Source organism: Peromyscus leucopus, chromosome 1 (genome assembly GCF_004664715.2).
Source record: "Peromyscus leucopus breed LL Stock chromosome 1, UCI_PerLeu_2.1, whole genome shotgun sequence".
Classification (NCBI taxonomy): Eukaryota; Metazoa; Chordata; class Mammalia; order Rodentia; family Cricetidae; genus Peromyscus; species Peromyscus leucopus.
The window spans coordinates 112,510,264-112,525,713 of NC_051063.1; the positions used below are offsets into that span (position 1 = coordinate 112,510,264).

General features: G+C 39.0%; 1 protein-coding gene across 25 annotated transcripts in view; it reads right to left on the reverse strand.

Moving 5' to 3' along the window:
- Dlg2 (discs large MAGUK scaffold protein 2) overlaps positions 1-15,450 on the reverse strand; it is a 1,876,145-nt gene that overhangs the window by 52,299 nt on the left and 1,808,396 nt on the right. For all 25 annotated transcript variants that reach the window (XM_037207364.1, XM_037206918.1, XM_037206903.1 and 22 more), the window contains one exon: positions 14,540-14,615. In XM_037207364.1, coding sequence (XP_037063259.1) covers positions 14,540-14,615 — 76 coding nt within the window. The remainder of the gene's footprint in view (positions 1-14,539; positions 14,616-15,450) is intronic.

Below are 15,450 nucleotides of genomic sequence, written 5' to 3' on the forward strand. Positions count from 1 at the left end.
TGTCTAGTGTACCTGACTTTTCTCCCCAGATACCATTCTTTTTTTTTCCATTCTTTATTCTTAAAATAGTTGATTGATTAACTAATTGTGTGTGTGGTGAATGCACACGAGCGTATTTGTACATGCCCGTTTGTCCAGGTGGAGGCCAGAGCAGGACACTGGGTGTCTTCCTCTATTGCTGTTTATATTATCACCTTGAGATAGGGTGTCCCACTGAACCATAAGTTTGCATTGTGGACTAGACCAGCTGACCAGTGAGATCCTGGTGTCCATCTGTCTTCCACCCTCCCCCCACAAAAAAAGCTGGGGATTACAGGCATACTTGGCTATTTTTTTTTTGGTGGATGCTGAGGATTCAAATTCAGGTCTTATTCAGAGTAGGTACTCTTATTAGCTGAGCCAGGTCCCTAGCCCTCACATTATTTAATTCAGTAATTATTGGTATACTATCCATATACCGGAATAGCCCAATCTAACATTCCCCCCACCATGGTCAATAGAGCCCCCCTTTATTAGGAACATACTGGAGGAAGCTATTCCTGAAACATTTTTCAGATACTACGTATCTGTAATTAAATACAACAAACCACTTTCTACCGACATAAAAAAGGTACAATTTAAAAACAGAACCAACACAACAACAACAACACAGGCAAGTTTGGGCTTGGGAGATGGGTCAGAGTGTAGAGCTCCTTCTGCCAAAATGGATGATCTGAATTTGACCCCTAGGACGCACCCACATGGTGGAAGGAGAGGCACGCCTCCTAACGTTGTCCTCTGACAGCTACGAGTATGTCATAGCATGCACACGACACAAATGAATAAATTAAAATGCAATACAAGGGCAATCTGTACTATTTTTACTTGTGGGGACTCTGTCATTGCTGGGATGAGGAAGCTGTATGACTGGACAATCACTTTTGACTCTCTTCTCTTTGGACCAGTGTTCAAGCTCTCAGATGGATAAAATTTTGGCAATGGGAAACCCTCGAGATCCAGAGGATGGCTCCAGGCCTTCTGCCACAAGTCAGATTACAGGAAGCCCCACAGTGAATCAGAACTTATGCATGAATAACTCCCAAAGTAGAACTGGGTTTGAGCCAAGTTTTCTGAATAATACTTTATACTGTGAATTAGTAGCAGAAAGAAAATTTAACAATGGCTTGTGCTCTCATCTGAAGAAACTACAATTGTTATTCATATAACCGCAAATTATGCTTCTATTTATATTATTTTAGTGTTAGCACCACTAATTGGATGGGTAGAATGAGCTAATAACATCTAGAATTAGTCCACACATAAGAATGCTTTAAATGATCAATTATTTCTCTCTCACAAGAATCATGTTATTGTGTAGGGCCTTGCTAATGCTCCCTGCTAGCTCTATCAGCTTGGCAAGTTCTGTCTTCTTTGTTTTCTCATCTGTGAAATGGGCACACTAACCATGTTTAACTCACAGAATTGCTGTAAGCAGCAAACAATGCTTATTTGTAATTTGTAGAAGGGTAAGGTGTGGAATTCAGTAGTAAAGATCTTGCTTATGAGCACGGCCTTGCACTTGATCTTTGAGTAAAAGAGAAAACAAATACTCTCTATAAAAAAGGGCAGTTAATAGATGTCCAGAATAATGGACACAAGAACCATAATGCAGTGGTTTTCTAGCATACTAACTATAGACCAAGCGTTTTCCATAATTTTCTGCCAGTAGTTACATAGCAGGGCAGAGAGTCAGTCAGATTTCAGATATGTAGCCAACAACATGGTTATGAATGAGGGCAAGTGGCTAATTCCTATACCCACTCTCTGTTATCCTGCCCACAGCAGTTAGCATGTGGGGAGTTCTTTTCTCCTTAGCCCCAACATCTGCAAGTACATGGTCAAAACCAGACCTCATATGAAGAGTATAGGGCAAAGCTTAGGCAACCTCCCTTTCCTCTCCATCTGTGTGATAAAGCTTATGGAGTGGAGTGCTGCTAAGAACTTGGTAGCTGTAGTTTTCATTTGTGGTGTGTGTGTGAGATGTGTGTGTATGTGTAAGGGTGGGAAAGAGGTAGATGAATACCTCTAGGAACATAACATATTATCTCTTTTAATATGATTAATTAGCTATTACCTCTTTTAATATGATTAATTAGCTATGTCATGACAATGAAAGATACTGGTCACTTTGATACTTTCTTGAAAGGGTAGATTAATGAACCTACTTTTAAAGACAACAATTTGTTTAGAAATGTTTTACATTGCTATGGATTTTAGTTTATTGATACAAGTTTAAACTTAATTTTGTTATACTGTATGTATATCTCTACTCTTGTTTAAGGTATTATGTTTGCACAGCTCATTTGAAATTGTAATGGATAATTAAGAAATACAGATTAATAATTAGTCTTCTATGACAGTCAAACTTATAGTCGTTAAGTTTTCTAGGTATGCATAGGTATAATTCAGTTAGGTAAGTAATCTTCAAACACTTCAAAGACCTACAGAATATGGCATTTAAAATGTTTTAAAAAATTCAGACTTTCTGGGCAGTGAGACATGTCTGCTCCCCAGCAGCACCAATTTACTTCAGAGAGGAGGATGGGAATTGAAGACACTCTATCTGGAGTTTATATTCTTCTTGGCAAAAATAGCCATTTGGGCAAGAAACTGTTCTTGCCTGGACTGCTTGATTTACTGGACGAGCAGGATCCATAGTAAGGTGACCACTGAACTTTGCTTGGCAAAATGGTCCTTCAGGTTCCTACTTCACAGAGGAAACTGCCCAACATTCTCCAGAACACAGAGAGAAATGTCTGAGAGACTCTAGGCCTGTGGGCTGAAGGCAGATACCTCAACTTTATAGAGGAACTTTGGATGACAGTTCAGGCTGCCAGCTATCTCTGTTTACTCTCGCAAGACTCCTGAAAGTTGCTTGCATCCTTCTGTTTCTCAGGTTATATTCTATCCTTCTGAGGTCTTTGATGCAGTTGAAGACTAGATAGTTATAATTTCCTTAGTTACGACAAAAGATAAGTTAGATATAAAACCTTAAACTCACAAATAAAGGGTAGATAGGAAATCTTCTTTAATTTTGCCAAATACAAATAGACTAGATATTATAACTGTAATTCTTGCTTGGTAATTGTTTTGTTATATGTAATTTTACTATGTTAAAGTTAAAACCTTTTTTGAAAAAAAAGAAAAGGGGAAGTGCTGTATATATCTGTGTGCTGTGAATGTGTTGCTCTGATTGGTTAATAAATAAAGTGCTGATTGACTGGTAGTCAGGCAGGAAGTATAGGTGGGACAAAGAGAGAAAAGAATTCTGGGAAGTAGAAGGCTGAGTCAGGAGATGCTGCCAGCCGCCACCATGAGAAGCAAGGTGTAAAGTACTGGTAAGCCACAAGCCACATGGCAACTTATAGATTAATAGAAATGGGTTAATTTAAGATATAAAAACTAGATAGCAAGAAGCCTGAGCCATTAGGCCAAATAGTTTAAATAATATAAGTGTCTGTGTGTTTGGGTCTGAGCAGCTGCGGGCCCAGATGGGACTGGAGATAACTCCAGCTACACTTTCTACTACACCTGTGTGCTTCATATGTCATCATGCCCAGTGGGGTCTCTGAGAAACTTGTTGAAATACAGTATTGAACCACCATCCCCAGAGAACTTGATTCTATGGGCCCAATTCCAGAGCTGAGTCTAGGGATCTTCATTTTTTAATAGGAGCCTTAGCTAATTCCATAGGTACCTCAGGTTGCTTTACTGCCCCTAACCAACTAGTAGATATTTTGTGATTATTTTTCTCTTATCATAGCCTTTCTGCAGTCCTAGGTGAGGCCTTCTCTTCTCCATTTCCCCTTGAATTACTGGAATGAACTTCTGGTCTCTATAAAATTATCTCCTTTTGGTTATTTATTCCTCATTATGGTACAGATTGCTAAGTCTCAAATTCTATCAAAACCCTCCACAGGCTTGTCTTGGCCTTCAAGAATAAGGCTCTCTGTAATTTGGTTCCTAAGTTCTCCTTTGCCTTCTCTCTGACAGCCCAGTCTTGTGCTGAAATAACATTAGGAATCTTTGGCTTTTGTAGACACACAGGCCCACATCCTATCTTACACATTGTCATTTCTGCCTATACCATTCTTTTGCACCTGCTTACGTTTTGCTGCTCTCCCAATGTTCATCTTGGCCAGTCTTTCTTCAGAACTCCAAAAGAGGTTAGTGTTGCTGGACTGAGTTCAAATAGTGCCCTGTGCTCACCTCTCACCCAGTGCTTATTGGATTCTATTTGTTGCTTTTGCACATTTGTATCTACACAAAATGTTTTGTGATTCCCAAAGGTGGGAGCTGTGTCTTATTGATGGTGTGCTTTTATTCCCTAAAGCACTACCTGGCTCTTGGTATAGCTTCAAGATCTATCTGTTAAACTGAAAGGCTTAAAAATTGCCTGAGAATCAACATGAAAAGGAATACAGCACAATTAACAAATGGATCTATGATATTTTAATTTAGCCAACTCTAGCCAACATGAATAAAACCTCCAGCTTAATTAAGCCAATGAATTTGAAACATTAGAATTTTCTTCACAATTTTTGAATTTGTTTTCTTTTCTTCAGGATGAAGTTGACCAAATGAATTCAAGTGTCAACATATATAAATACAAAAAAGGGTAAAAATATAATTAAGGTTGAGAATGGATGAGAGCTACACAACTATATTATAAATATATTATAAAATATGAATTGTGTGTGTGTGTGTGTGTGTGTGTGTATGTGTGTGTGTGTGTCTATGTACATGTGCAGTGGATAGAATTTTTCAATTAAATGTTATACCACAACTGGAATATAAGGTTTTAGATTAATTTGGTATTTCAATAGCAATTTTTTTTGATTCAAGAAGGAGATCTAGAGAACAATACATATGCAGAAAAATACATTAGAAACATGACTTACTCTGCATGCTATTCTATTGCGCTGCTTGGAGGAGAAACTCCCCAACCTGTTGGACTGCCTGTAGGCTGTACATGAGTTCCAGTTTTCCAGATTTTGAAAACTGCCATCCATGCTAGGTTGGGTTTTCAGTGATGTATCTCCCTTTGAGTCATTTCTGCTCCTTTATGTCACCCTTTATGCACAGTCCTGTAAGTCACTTCAATAAAACTCATTGCTTCAACAAGTTGGGCTTTGATGGTGTCCTTACTTTGTTGTTGGTTTCCTATTGGGGGAGTAGATACTTGTTCCCATCTTCTCAGGAATAGTGTCACACAACAATCTCTGAGAACCACCTAGAGAAGCCATCATCACTTCTTTACCAGTGTGCTCCTTGGGAAGGTCTCAGTGGACAGAGGAGCTTGAGTTTTAGAAAAATGTGAATATCATGTTCTAAAAGAGGGTGAGTTAGCAACATCACTCAGGCTGGACCAGCGATGCTGGAGAACTTCCTATTTGCACTTCTATAAAATGGTAAAAGTCTGGTTAATCTATCTATCTATCTATCTATCTATCTATCTATCTATCTATCTATCTATCTATCTGGGAAAGAACAGAAGGAGAGAGACTAGAGCCAGGAAAACCAATCAGGAAGCTTCTAGAGGGTATAGGATAGGAAAGCAATGATGAACAACTGAAGAAGGCTTTTTCTGAATGTTTTAACTTCTAGGAAAAAGCTTACCTTCCTTCCTGAATACCCATGAGGTAGTATGACCCAGGCTTTCCTTTCATTTCCCCTATCTGGTTCTCCAGTTCATCTTAGTAACATTTCCTTTTTTTAAACCTGGCTCCTCTATCTACAGATTGACTCCATGTAGATCTATTTTTACAAGGGTATGGGAGGGGGGCAGTCATAATTCATCTCCCAAAATGTTATTTAAAACCTGTGACAAAAATCAATTCCCTTAACTCACACTAGTAAAACCAATATAATTCCCATTTTGCTAACAGAACCATCAAATTGCTTTTTTGATAAATGGTACAACATTTGGTTCTGCTACCAGCAACCTTGGGGTACATGAGAAGTTCCAAGAATCAATGCAGTAGAACATTTTCTCAATGCTGACCTCAGTTTGATTCAGGGACACTGCTGTCACTAGGTCCTTTGTTACATCATTCTGCCTGTTCCTTCTTCTTCACTTAGCAATCTGGTCTTTCAAGGCTTTGCAAACAGTAACTATTATTAGGAGGGCAGGTATCCACAGATGATAACCCTCTCTGATTATTTTTTACAAGTAATTCCAAATTTCTTTTTCTATTGCTTTTAGTTCAGATTTTTGGAGTTCTATACCCAGAATACTGCAGGTTTCTCCAGCTCCTTCTGCCATCCATCTCCCACCTGCCCTCATGGTTGGCAGGTAAATGCCTCTTAAAGCCCTCTGTGAATGTTCTTTTCCCATTATGTAAGCACAGTGCACCAAAGAGTCAGTATGTGTCATGTAGACAATATGTTAGGTGCCGAGACATTAATACACACAGGTTTAGATCTTTGCCTTGAAGACCTCATAGCACAGTTAAGTATAGACTGTAATACAGATATACTTGGCACAAGCTCAGGAGAAACTGTGAGGTCTGCTTTGGTCACCGCCCCCATAATTCTTCCTTTTATACAGGATAAAGTACAAGCTTCTGAAAAGACTGAAGTCATCAGAACTATCTTTTCACTTCTGAGTCCTTGTATTCCCCTTAATAAAGTGTCCCTTGCAGTGAAGCAACTGTGCTTTATTTCTTGCCTGGCTGGTGGCCTACTCCTACTTCCCTCCCATGTCTTATAAATTTCACCAATCCGTTTAAGGCTGGCAATTCAAATCCTCTGGGTTGGTAAGCCAGAATTTCCTTTTTCCTTTGTCCTTAAGAGTTAGATTTCTGGTCTGCTTGGGTTATGGTGCTATGACTTCCTTCCTACAAGGACGGAATCTTTCCCCAGAACACCTGCTTCTCTATGTCAGCTGTTAGGGTATAGACTTACTTCTCTGTATTCTTCCACACTGTCTATGCATCTGATGACTGACAGAACATGTTAACCAATACTTGTGCCCTCATTTTATGCTTCCAAGGCCACTGTAGCAGAAGTATGTAGCCCTTAGCTCACTTAGAAAATATGTACATCAAAGAGGAAAAAATAGCTTCCCTCTTTCTAGATTTAAATTTCTGCTTCAGTTAGTTTTTGACAACGCTAAACTGAACTCAATTTGCTTCTTCATTTTTCTTACTGCGTAAGTGTGACATGACTCAATAGGCAAGAGATATTACTACATGCTGTAGTAAACAGATAATGCGCTTTGGAATCAGTCAGGCATGAGTTAGATTTATTTTTCTAAAACTCAGTTTAAGTCTACACAGAAGTAAATGATTTCCCTTGGAATTTGGTGGTGGTGTTTAAAAATGTATGGAAACTGGATTTTTACAACGTATACTCCAATTACTTTGTTTGTATGTGTATGTATGTTCATGTTTGTATGCAAGTGTGTTCACCTGTGGCAACCAGACGTCAGCTCACTTGCCCAATTTTATAAACTCCAAGATTCCCAGCCCAGGGAAGGATGCCACCCATAGTAGACAGGATTCCCTACCTCAGTTAACCACCATGATTTCTGAAACAGAAATCCTTCTTTGTCTTTATGTAAAAATGGTGTAAGACTAGTTATTACATTGCATGCTGGCACTCACTCTGACCTGAAGTTTGCCTTGTAGGCTAGACTGCTTGAGTACTGGGGATCTACTTGCCTCTGCCTCTCAAGTGCTGGGATTACAAACACTTGCTATCATGCCCAGCTTTTTACATGGATTCTGGGATCAAACCCTGATCTTCTTGTTGATGTAGCAACCACTCTACTGACTGAGTTATCTCCCCAGCTCCCTATACTTTTAATAGCACCCATCTGTCCTGTTCCTTATGTCCCCAAAGGAATGAAACCAGAACTGGCTACTATTTCCATTCTACTTTACACTTTAGGAAAGGTTTATGAGGCAAACAGGACATTCAGCACAGACATATTTATTGCACATTGCTGACACACATTCAGTAAGGATAAAGGCACTGCTCTATATCCTCTCCTACATGCATCTCTCTCCTTTAATCATAAGGGTTTAGAAATTCATAAGAACAACAAACTTTAACATATAATTATTGATTCTGTTCCATTCAGTGCAGCTTGTCCTTGAAATTGATGCATTTTGAAAGACTGCTCAACAAGTAACAGAATGACAGGCTATCTGTAAGTAATGAAAAATGTTCCAAGAACGATGAAAGAAATTAAGGTATGGCATGTTCATGAAGTTTACATTAAAGAACAGTTTAAATGAAACTCAAAAGGAGCTTTACAGACATCCCCAGGAAGACTCAGCTACGTTGAGACTGGGGTACTGGGATGGCTCTCAAAAAGGCTCATCCCAACAGACGACTACTTGCAGCATAGTGGTCAAGGTGAGTTGGAATTATCCATGCTACCACTCCAGCAGCCCATTTCTCTGTACATTCAGACACAGAATTAGGAAGGGTGGCCCAAGAAGAAAACCTGTTTGTTCTCTCAGAGGTCATAACTCCAAGTTCCATGTGAACTTCTACATGAAACTTCTAATCTTCTCTGTCACCCCAGCTGCCACCATAACCTCCATGGTCTACTGTCTCTGACTCACTCAATTCTCCTTTAAGTCAACTGTCATGTTTATGCTTTTGCCTGTATGCATTACAATCTCCTAATCAAATGCCAAGATCCTGTTCAAACACCACCTCCTCTTTTAATCCTGCTTTCTCAGTGATGGCTAATATTATTTATCAACTTGACATGATAAAAAATCACCTTGGAGACAATCCTCTAGGCACACACCTGTGGGGGATTATTTATACTAGGATAGCCTTTGGACATGCCTGTGAGGGATTATTTGAACTAAATTAGTTAAGATGGGGGAACCTGCCCACAGCAGGTGTGACCACTCAGTGGGCTGGGACCCTGAAGTGGAAGGAAATCAGAAAGTGAGCTGAGCACCAGCATCAATCTCTCTCTGCTTCCTGAAAACAGACTGAATGTGACCAGTCACCTCAAGTCCCTGCCATCATAGACCATTGCTGGAACTGTGACTCCAAAGAAGTCTTCCCTTCCTTAAGCTGCTTTTGTCTGGGTATTTTATCACAGTAACAGGAACATTAATCAAGATATTTACCCAGAAACAAACAACATAGCAATGGAAAAGACAGGTTGTTAAAATGACCAGAATTTAAACCTGACTCTTGTACCTACCCCACTAGGCAGTCTTGTGGAGGCCAAGTCTACTGATTTTTAAAGAGAAAACTACAATTCTCAAAAGTCATGTCTGATTCCTGTGATACTGTACTGTTATTTTCTTGACTCCAGTTGTCTTTGTAAACTCAGTGAAAGATCTTGCCCTTTGAATTTGTTGGTTGCTTCACAAGGTGCCTTATACAACACCTCATGCTTTGTAGCATTCAATGTTATTCTAAGCAGTAGCCAGTTCTGGAAAAGTGACTTGAGTAGCGACAGGACAATTGAAGTGTAAATTCTTTTATGAAGTGTTCTCTGTGCACTCCCAGACCCATGAGTCTGGAGGCTCCCGGCTTGTGCATTCTAGTCAGGCTCTTCATAGGCTGCCCACCCCATTGATACTGTTTGATTCTAAGATTCTCCTACTGCAGTAACCGTGATGTTCACCCCAAGCTGCTCAGGACACTTTAGTGCTCTGTAAATGTCAGTTAAGTAAGGATAAGGGTATTCAGGATACCCTTTTCCCTTTCTCATTCCAAAACGTTTTCCTCTTCAGTGTAATGTTGAATTTATCTTGCCTTCCCATTGAGGACCCTTCTATATTGACTTATTTTTGTAGTCCCTGTCTTTAGCTCAAAGTCAGCCGCATTTTCTATCCCAACTTTCTGAACTCTCCATTAGCTGGAAACTTCCCCTCTCTCCAGCACTCTCTCCTCCTCTTATCTGCCCTCTGCTCCATGTTTGGATAAAAAGTTTCCTCATTTATTTATTGTTCTCATGGAAATTCGGAAAAAATGCTTTTATTACTAATAAATTGCTGAGCAAAGCTTAAGGAGAATTAGTGATGAAAGCTACTCTAAAAATCGTTGAATTTAGGGCTTGTCAATAGAGAACCATTCCCAAGGTTGTACCTGAGATGACTAATCAGTAGTACTTTTTATTCTGTTGAGCTTCTATATGCCTTTGGAATCCTTTTCAGCATGAACTGTAGTGGTATTTGCTCTGCCCATGACCTTGGGCTATAGGGCCCAAAGGAGACAGGGCTTCCTGCCTTTGCATTTGACCTCTTAAATGGAAAGGGAGAAGGGTCACATGCCCCTTATCCCTGCTCCTGCCTAGGAGGTGGGTTCGTTGACTTCAGCTTTCTACCCCTTTCTGTATTCATGAGTGTATTTCCTCAATTTATATCTTTCTAAATTCCTATTACCCAGTAGATAGACTCTCATGGATTGATCATAATATGAAACCGTAGATAAAAACTGCTAATACCTGTCTATAAACAAAATGAAACTTGCCATCCCTTACAGAATTCTAATCTTTATTTTGGTTGTAAGGTTCAAGGCATTGGTGAGTTGGTAAACTGAAACCAGAAAACAGGACATTGCTTTCCTGACTTTCAGTTTTAGGGTTTGCTTCCCTCCTCCTCCTCCTCCTCTTCCTCCTCCTTCTCCTTCTTCTCCTCAAAGCCCATTTGAGTCCTAGAGTTTTATTTTATTTATCAGCTATTTATTTATTTTATTTATCAGCTATATTTTATTTATCAGCTAATAGCGTTTAACAACTACAGTTAAGAGGGGTACGGTGGTTTCGACAAGGATGGCCTCTATAGGTTCACATTATTTGCATGCTAAGTCCCACTTGATGAACTGTTTGGAAGAGTCAGGAGGGGTTATCCTTGTTAGAGTAGTAGATGTGTCCTTGTTGGAGGAGTATGTCACAGGTGGTGAGCTTTGAGGTTTCAGAAGCCCATGCCACGCCCAGTGCTCACTCTCTTTCTCTCTCTACTGGCTGCCTGTGAATCGGGCAGAATATGGCTCTCAGCTACTGCTCCAGCACTCTTCCCGTCAGGGTCCCACCGTGATGATAATGCACTGACCTTCTGAAAGTGTAAGCAAGGCCCCAATTAAATGCTCTCTTTTATAAGACTTGCAGGTCATGGTGTCCCTTCACAGCAATAGGACAGCTACTGAGATGGAAAGATATCCCATGTGCTCTGGCTTGTCACTGACAAAACTTCTGGGGAGAAGGGTCTCTATTATACTTTGTATAGTGTACTAGTCAACAGCCTGTATCTCACACAGGCAGGTATTCAATTGAAATTCTCTGGCATGCAACAGCTGTAGGTGTGAAATAAGTACAACATTTATTATTAAGTTCACACCAGGATTCAATAAAATTTTCTACTCTTTTGAGGGCTAGAGAGATGGCTTAGCCACTGAGAGCATTGGCTCCCTTTCTCGAGGATCTGGGTTCAATTCCCAGGTGCCCACATGGCAGCTCACAACTGTCTGTAACTCCAGTTCCAGGGGATCTGATACCCTCACACAGACAAACATGTGAGCAAAACACCAATGCACATGCAGTAAAAAATAAAGAAATCATTAGAAACTCTTCAACCATTCTGTGTTGAAGTAGTACTTATTTTAAAGGACTCTATACCATGATGTTATGGACCTTCATTTTTAAGAATGACACCATATGTACAGACAAATTTCTTTTCTTTTCTTTTTTTTTTTTTTTTTTTTTGGTTTTTCAAGACAGGGTTTCTCTGTGTAGCTTTGTGCCTTTTCCTGGATCTCACTTTGTAGCCCAGGCTGGCCTTGAACTCACAGAGATCCGCCTGCCTCTGCCTCCCAAGTGCTGGGATTAAAGGCGTACGCCACCACCGCCCGGCGACAAATTTTTTTTTCACTTAAATTTTTAGGGCAAATTAAAATGCTATGTCACTGACTAGGTGTTTCAATGATACTTCTGTTTAATATACAAAGGGCAATATTGTGGTTTGGGTAACAAAAGCCTTGGCAAATGATCTACTCTATTTTCATAGTGATATTGATTGACCATAACTTGTGATGTTTTATTTTTCCCCCATCCACCCACAAGCCACAATTGTTAGAGAAGAAAAGTAAAGCAAAGAATGTGAAGAGAAAAGGAATGGCCTCTTCAAGAACTCTAGTTTTAAAAGATAGTAGAGTCACAGCCAATGTCATACTGAGTGGTAAAAAACTAAACTCCTTTCTCTGAGATCAAGAGTAAGATGAGGAGAGCTGCCTTGACTCTCCTCTCCTTTGATATGTCTATCATTGTGTTAGAGGTTCTGGCCATGGGGATTAAGAAAGAAAAGGAAATAAATGTCATCCACATTGAAGGGGGAAAAAGAAAAACTTTTCGAATATGGTGTATCTTCTATATAAGAAATTTTGAGAAATTCACTAAAACCATAAAAAACTAAGATATAGGTTTATAGAGGTTATAGGATATAAGATCTACATGAAATGATAAATATATTCCTATACATTTGCCATGAATGATCTTAAATGAAATTAAACAAATAATTTACATGCAAAGAAATACAATTGGAACCTTGTGCCTCTTCATGAACAAAACTAACTCAATATTGGTTAACACCCTAACATAAGAGTTGCAACTGTAACCTTCTTACAAGAAAGTATGACATAAATCTTCATGACCTTGGATTAGGTAATGTTTCTTAGACACTGCATTAAAAAGTAACAAAGAATAAATAAATTATAATTAATCAAAATAAAAACCTTTGTCATCTCAAAGAACACTTCCTATTCAAGAGAATAGGAAGATAACAGAAAAGAAATGAGAAAAAAAAGCAATAGGAAAACATTTATCTGAAAACTGATTTAAAGACAGAGCACAGGTCTAGGGAGACCATTCAGTGGTCAATCAAAGTGCTGACCACCAAAGCAAGAAGACTGGAACCCAGATTTTCAGAATCCATGTAGATGCTGGCTGAGTGTGGTTGCAATTCCAGCCTCAGAAGGCAGAGATGGGATCCCCGGATCAAGCTGGCCAGCAAGAATACTGGGATTGGTGAGTTATAGGTTTGATTAAAAGATACTGCCTCAAAAGTGAAAGAACAATGGAAGAAGATTCTTGACATTAACTAGCCACAGTCTCCTACCTACATATACACCATACTTCCCCCATTCACAAACAGACATATGAATAAGTGAAAAGTTTTACAACAATCCCCAGAGTATATTTAGAGACTATATAGCCCAGTAATAATAACAGCAGGAAAATGCCAATTTAAAAATATACCGAATCTGAGTACACAGCTCTTAGAAAAGTTATATCAATAAGTACATTAAAAGAAGCTCACCAGCTCCACTGATTGGGGCGATACAAATCAAACTCACAGTAACACATGGCTTCATACCAACCAAGATAGCCATAATTGTAAAAGACACATAATAAGTATTGTTCAGCACATGAAGAAATCATAACATAATATAGTCTTGATAGAAATGTAAAGTGTTTCAGCCACTGTATAAAACCACATGACAGTTCCTAAAATGTGTAACATAGAGCCATCATATTGCTGAAGGGATCAGCAATTTTATTGCACTATATAATCACTGAAAATAAAAATATTTCCACATCAAAATCTTAATATAAATATTCATGGTAGTACTATCCACTGTAGCTAAAAACTGGAAATACCACAAATGTCTGTCATCTGATGAATGGATATGCTAAATGTGGTATGTCCATACAATAGAAATTTATATTGCAATAAAAGAAATGAAGTACTTATTTACTCATGTAACAGTGTAAATGCAACATAAAAAATATTGCACTATGAATTAACAGTCACTAAAGAGCATATCCCATTTACACAAAGTATTTGGGGCAGATCTATAAAGACACAAAGTACGTTATTGACTGTGGTTCGGTGGGGGAAGGGAGGCTGAGGAATGGGAGAGGATTGCTAATCTCTACAGGATTTCTTCATGGAGTGATGGAATTTCCCAAACTAATCATGATGACAGCTGCCCAACTCTAAATTTAGCCCGAAAGTTATATGTTTGAATTATATGCCATTAAAGCCATGACTAAGAGGAGATGTACCCATGAGTGTTACTTTTGGTAGGATTTTGTTGTTAATTCTCTCCCAAGTCTGTCACAACAATCTGCACATTCACTTAACTGATCCATGTATGTATTTCTATGGCTATAGTCTTAAGTGTATAATGTGTGTCAAACTAGATACATTTTCAGTTGAGTAGATACTGTCAATGAAATGTGACCCTTTAGAACAGTCAAAGGAAACACCTAAACTAAATTTTATCATCTTCAATATAGTCAACTCATGACTTTTGTTATCACCGGCTATGTCCCCAGTAGTTAACATATTTATAACAAACCCACTTTATCAGAAATGACATTACTTTTAGCAATACATTTATGACAGTGTTCTTTGTCTACTGGTGCTGTTGTTTCTTTGCTATTAAAAGCCTGAATGCTGATTATCACTAAATCTACAGTAACCGAGAGAACTTAATGTTTCCATCAATTTGTACCTACCCCTTTTGAATCAATCACACCAGGTTTTGCATTGAACTTCACTGTCTTCAATCGGGCACGCTCCTTTCTTTCCACCCTAATGAAAATAAAACACAGTTGAGTGGCAAGACATTTATGATTAAGTTCCTTATTAAGTAAAGAGGACTGCTTCCTCATCCCTACACCTCAAACAAAACATGGTCTAGAATGCTTTGTTTCCTTTGGAAAGGATTAAAAAAAAACTTGGTAAAAATTGTCTAAACTTCTATGTCCCTGGAAATTTTTGCCTTATATGCACTGACAGCCCTACAAATAAAAATGATTGAAATGCTTATGAATCAACCAGAATCTATTTCAGGAAATCATAGCCCAGGAAAACTAATATCTAGAGTGGAACAAACAAGCCCCTGTCCCCTACCCTCCTATTAAACAAACAAGCCCCTCTTCTTCCCTCCTACTCTCCTATTAATGAACAGTATTTCATAGTTAGCTTCACTTGGCAATCAACATGTTACATGTAGCCTAGAATGTTCCTTCATGGAGTCTGATGTCCTTCTGTCATTTCTGCAGCATCATTATCTTACCTGCCACTAAATGAACACTTGCTGTGTTATTAACCAAGGACATGGAATAAGGAAAAAGAAACATTTAAAGCATAATTGTGATGTCATTCATCATGATATGCTCTTAGCAAGAACAGAGCCAGACAAACATTCCTAACAGTGTCATTGTGGGGAGAAGAAAGGGGGTGGCCAGTGTTGCTGTGGTTCTCTGAAGGACTGTGCCATAGGGTCCATACAAGCCAAGGTGAGGCTGGGTGAAGTTAGAGAGTTCCATAGGATGTTGGGAGCCAGGTGTGCTGGCACATGCCTGAAACCAACCACTTAAGAGGTAGAGACAACAGGACAATGAGTTCAAGGTCAGCATCAGAT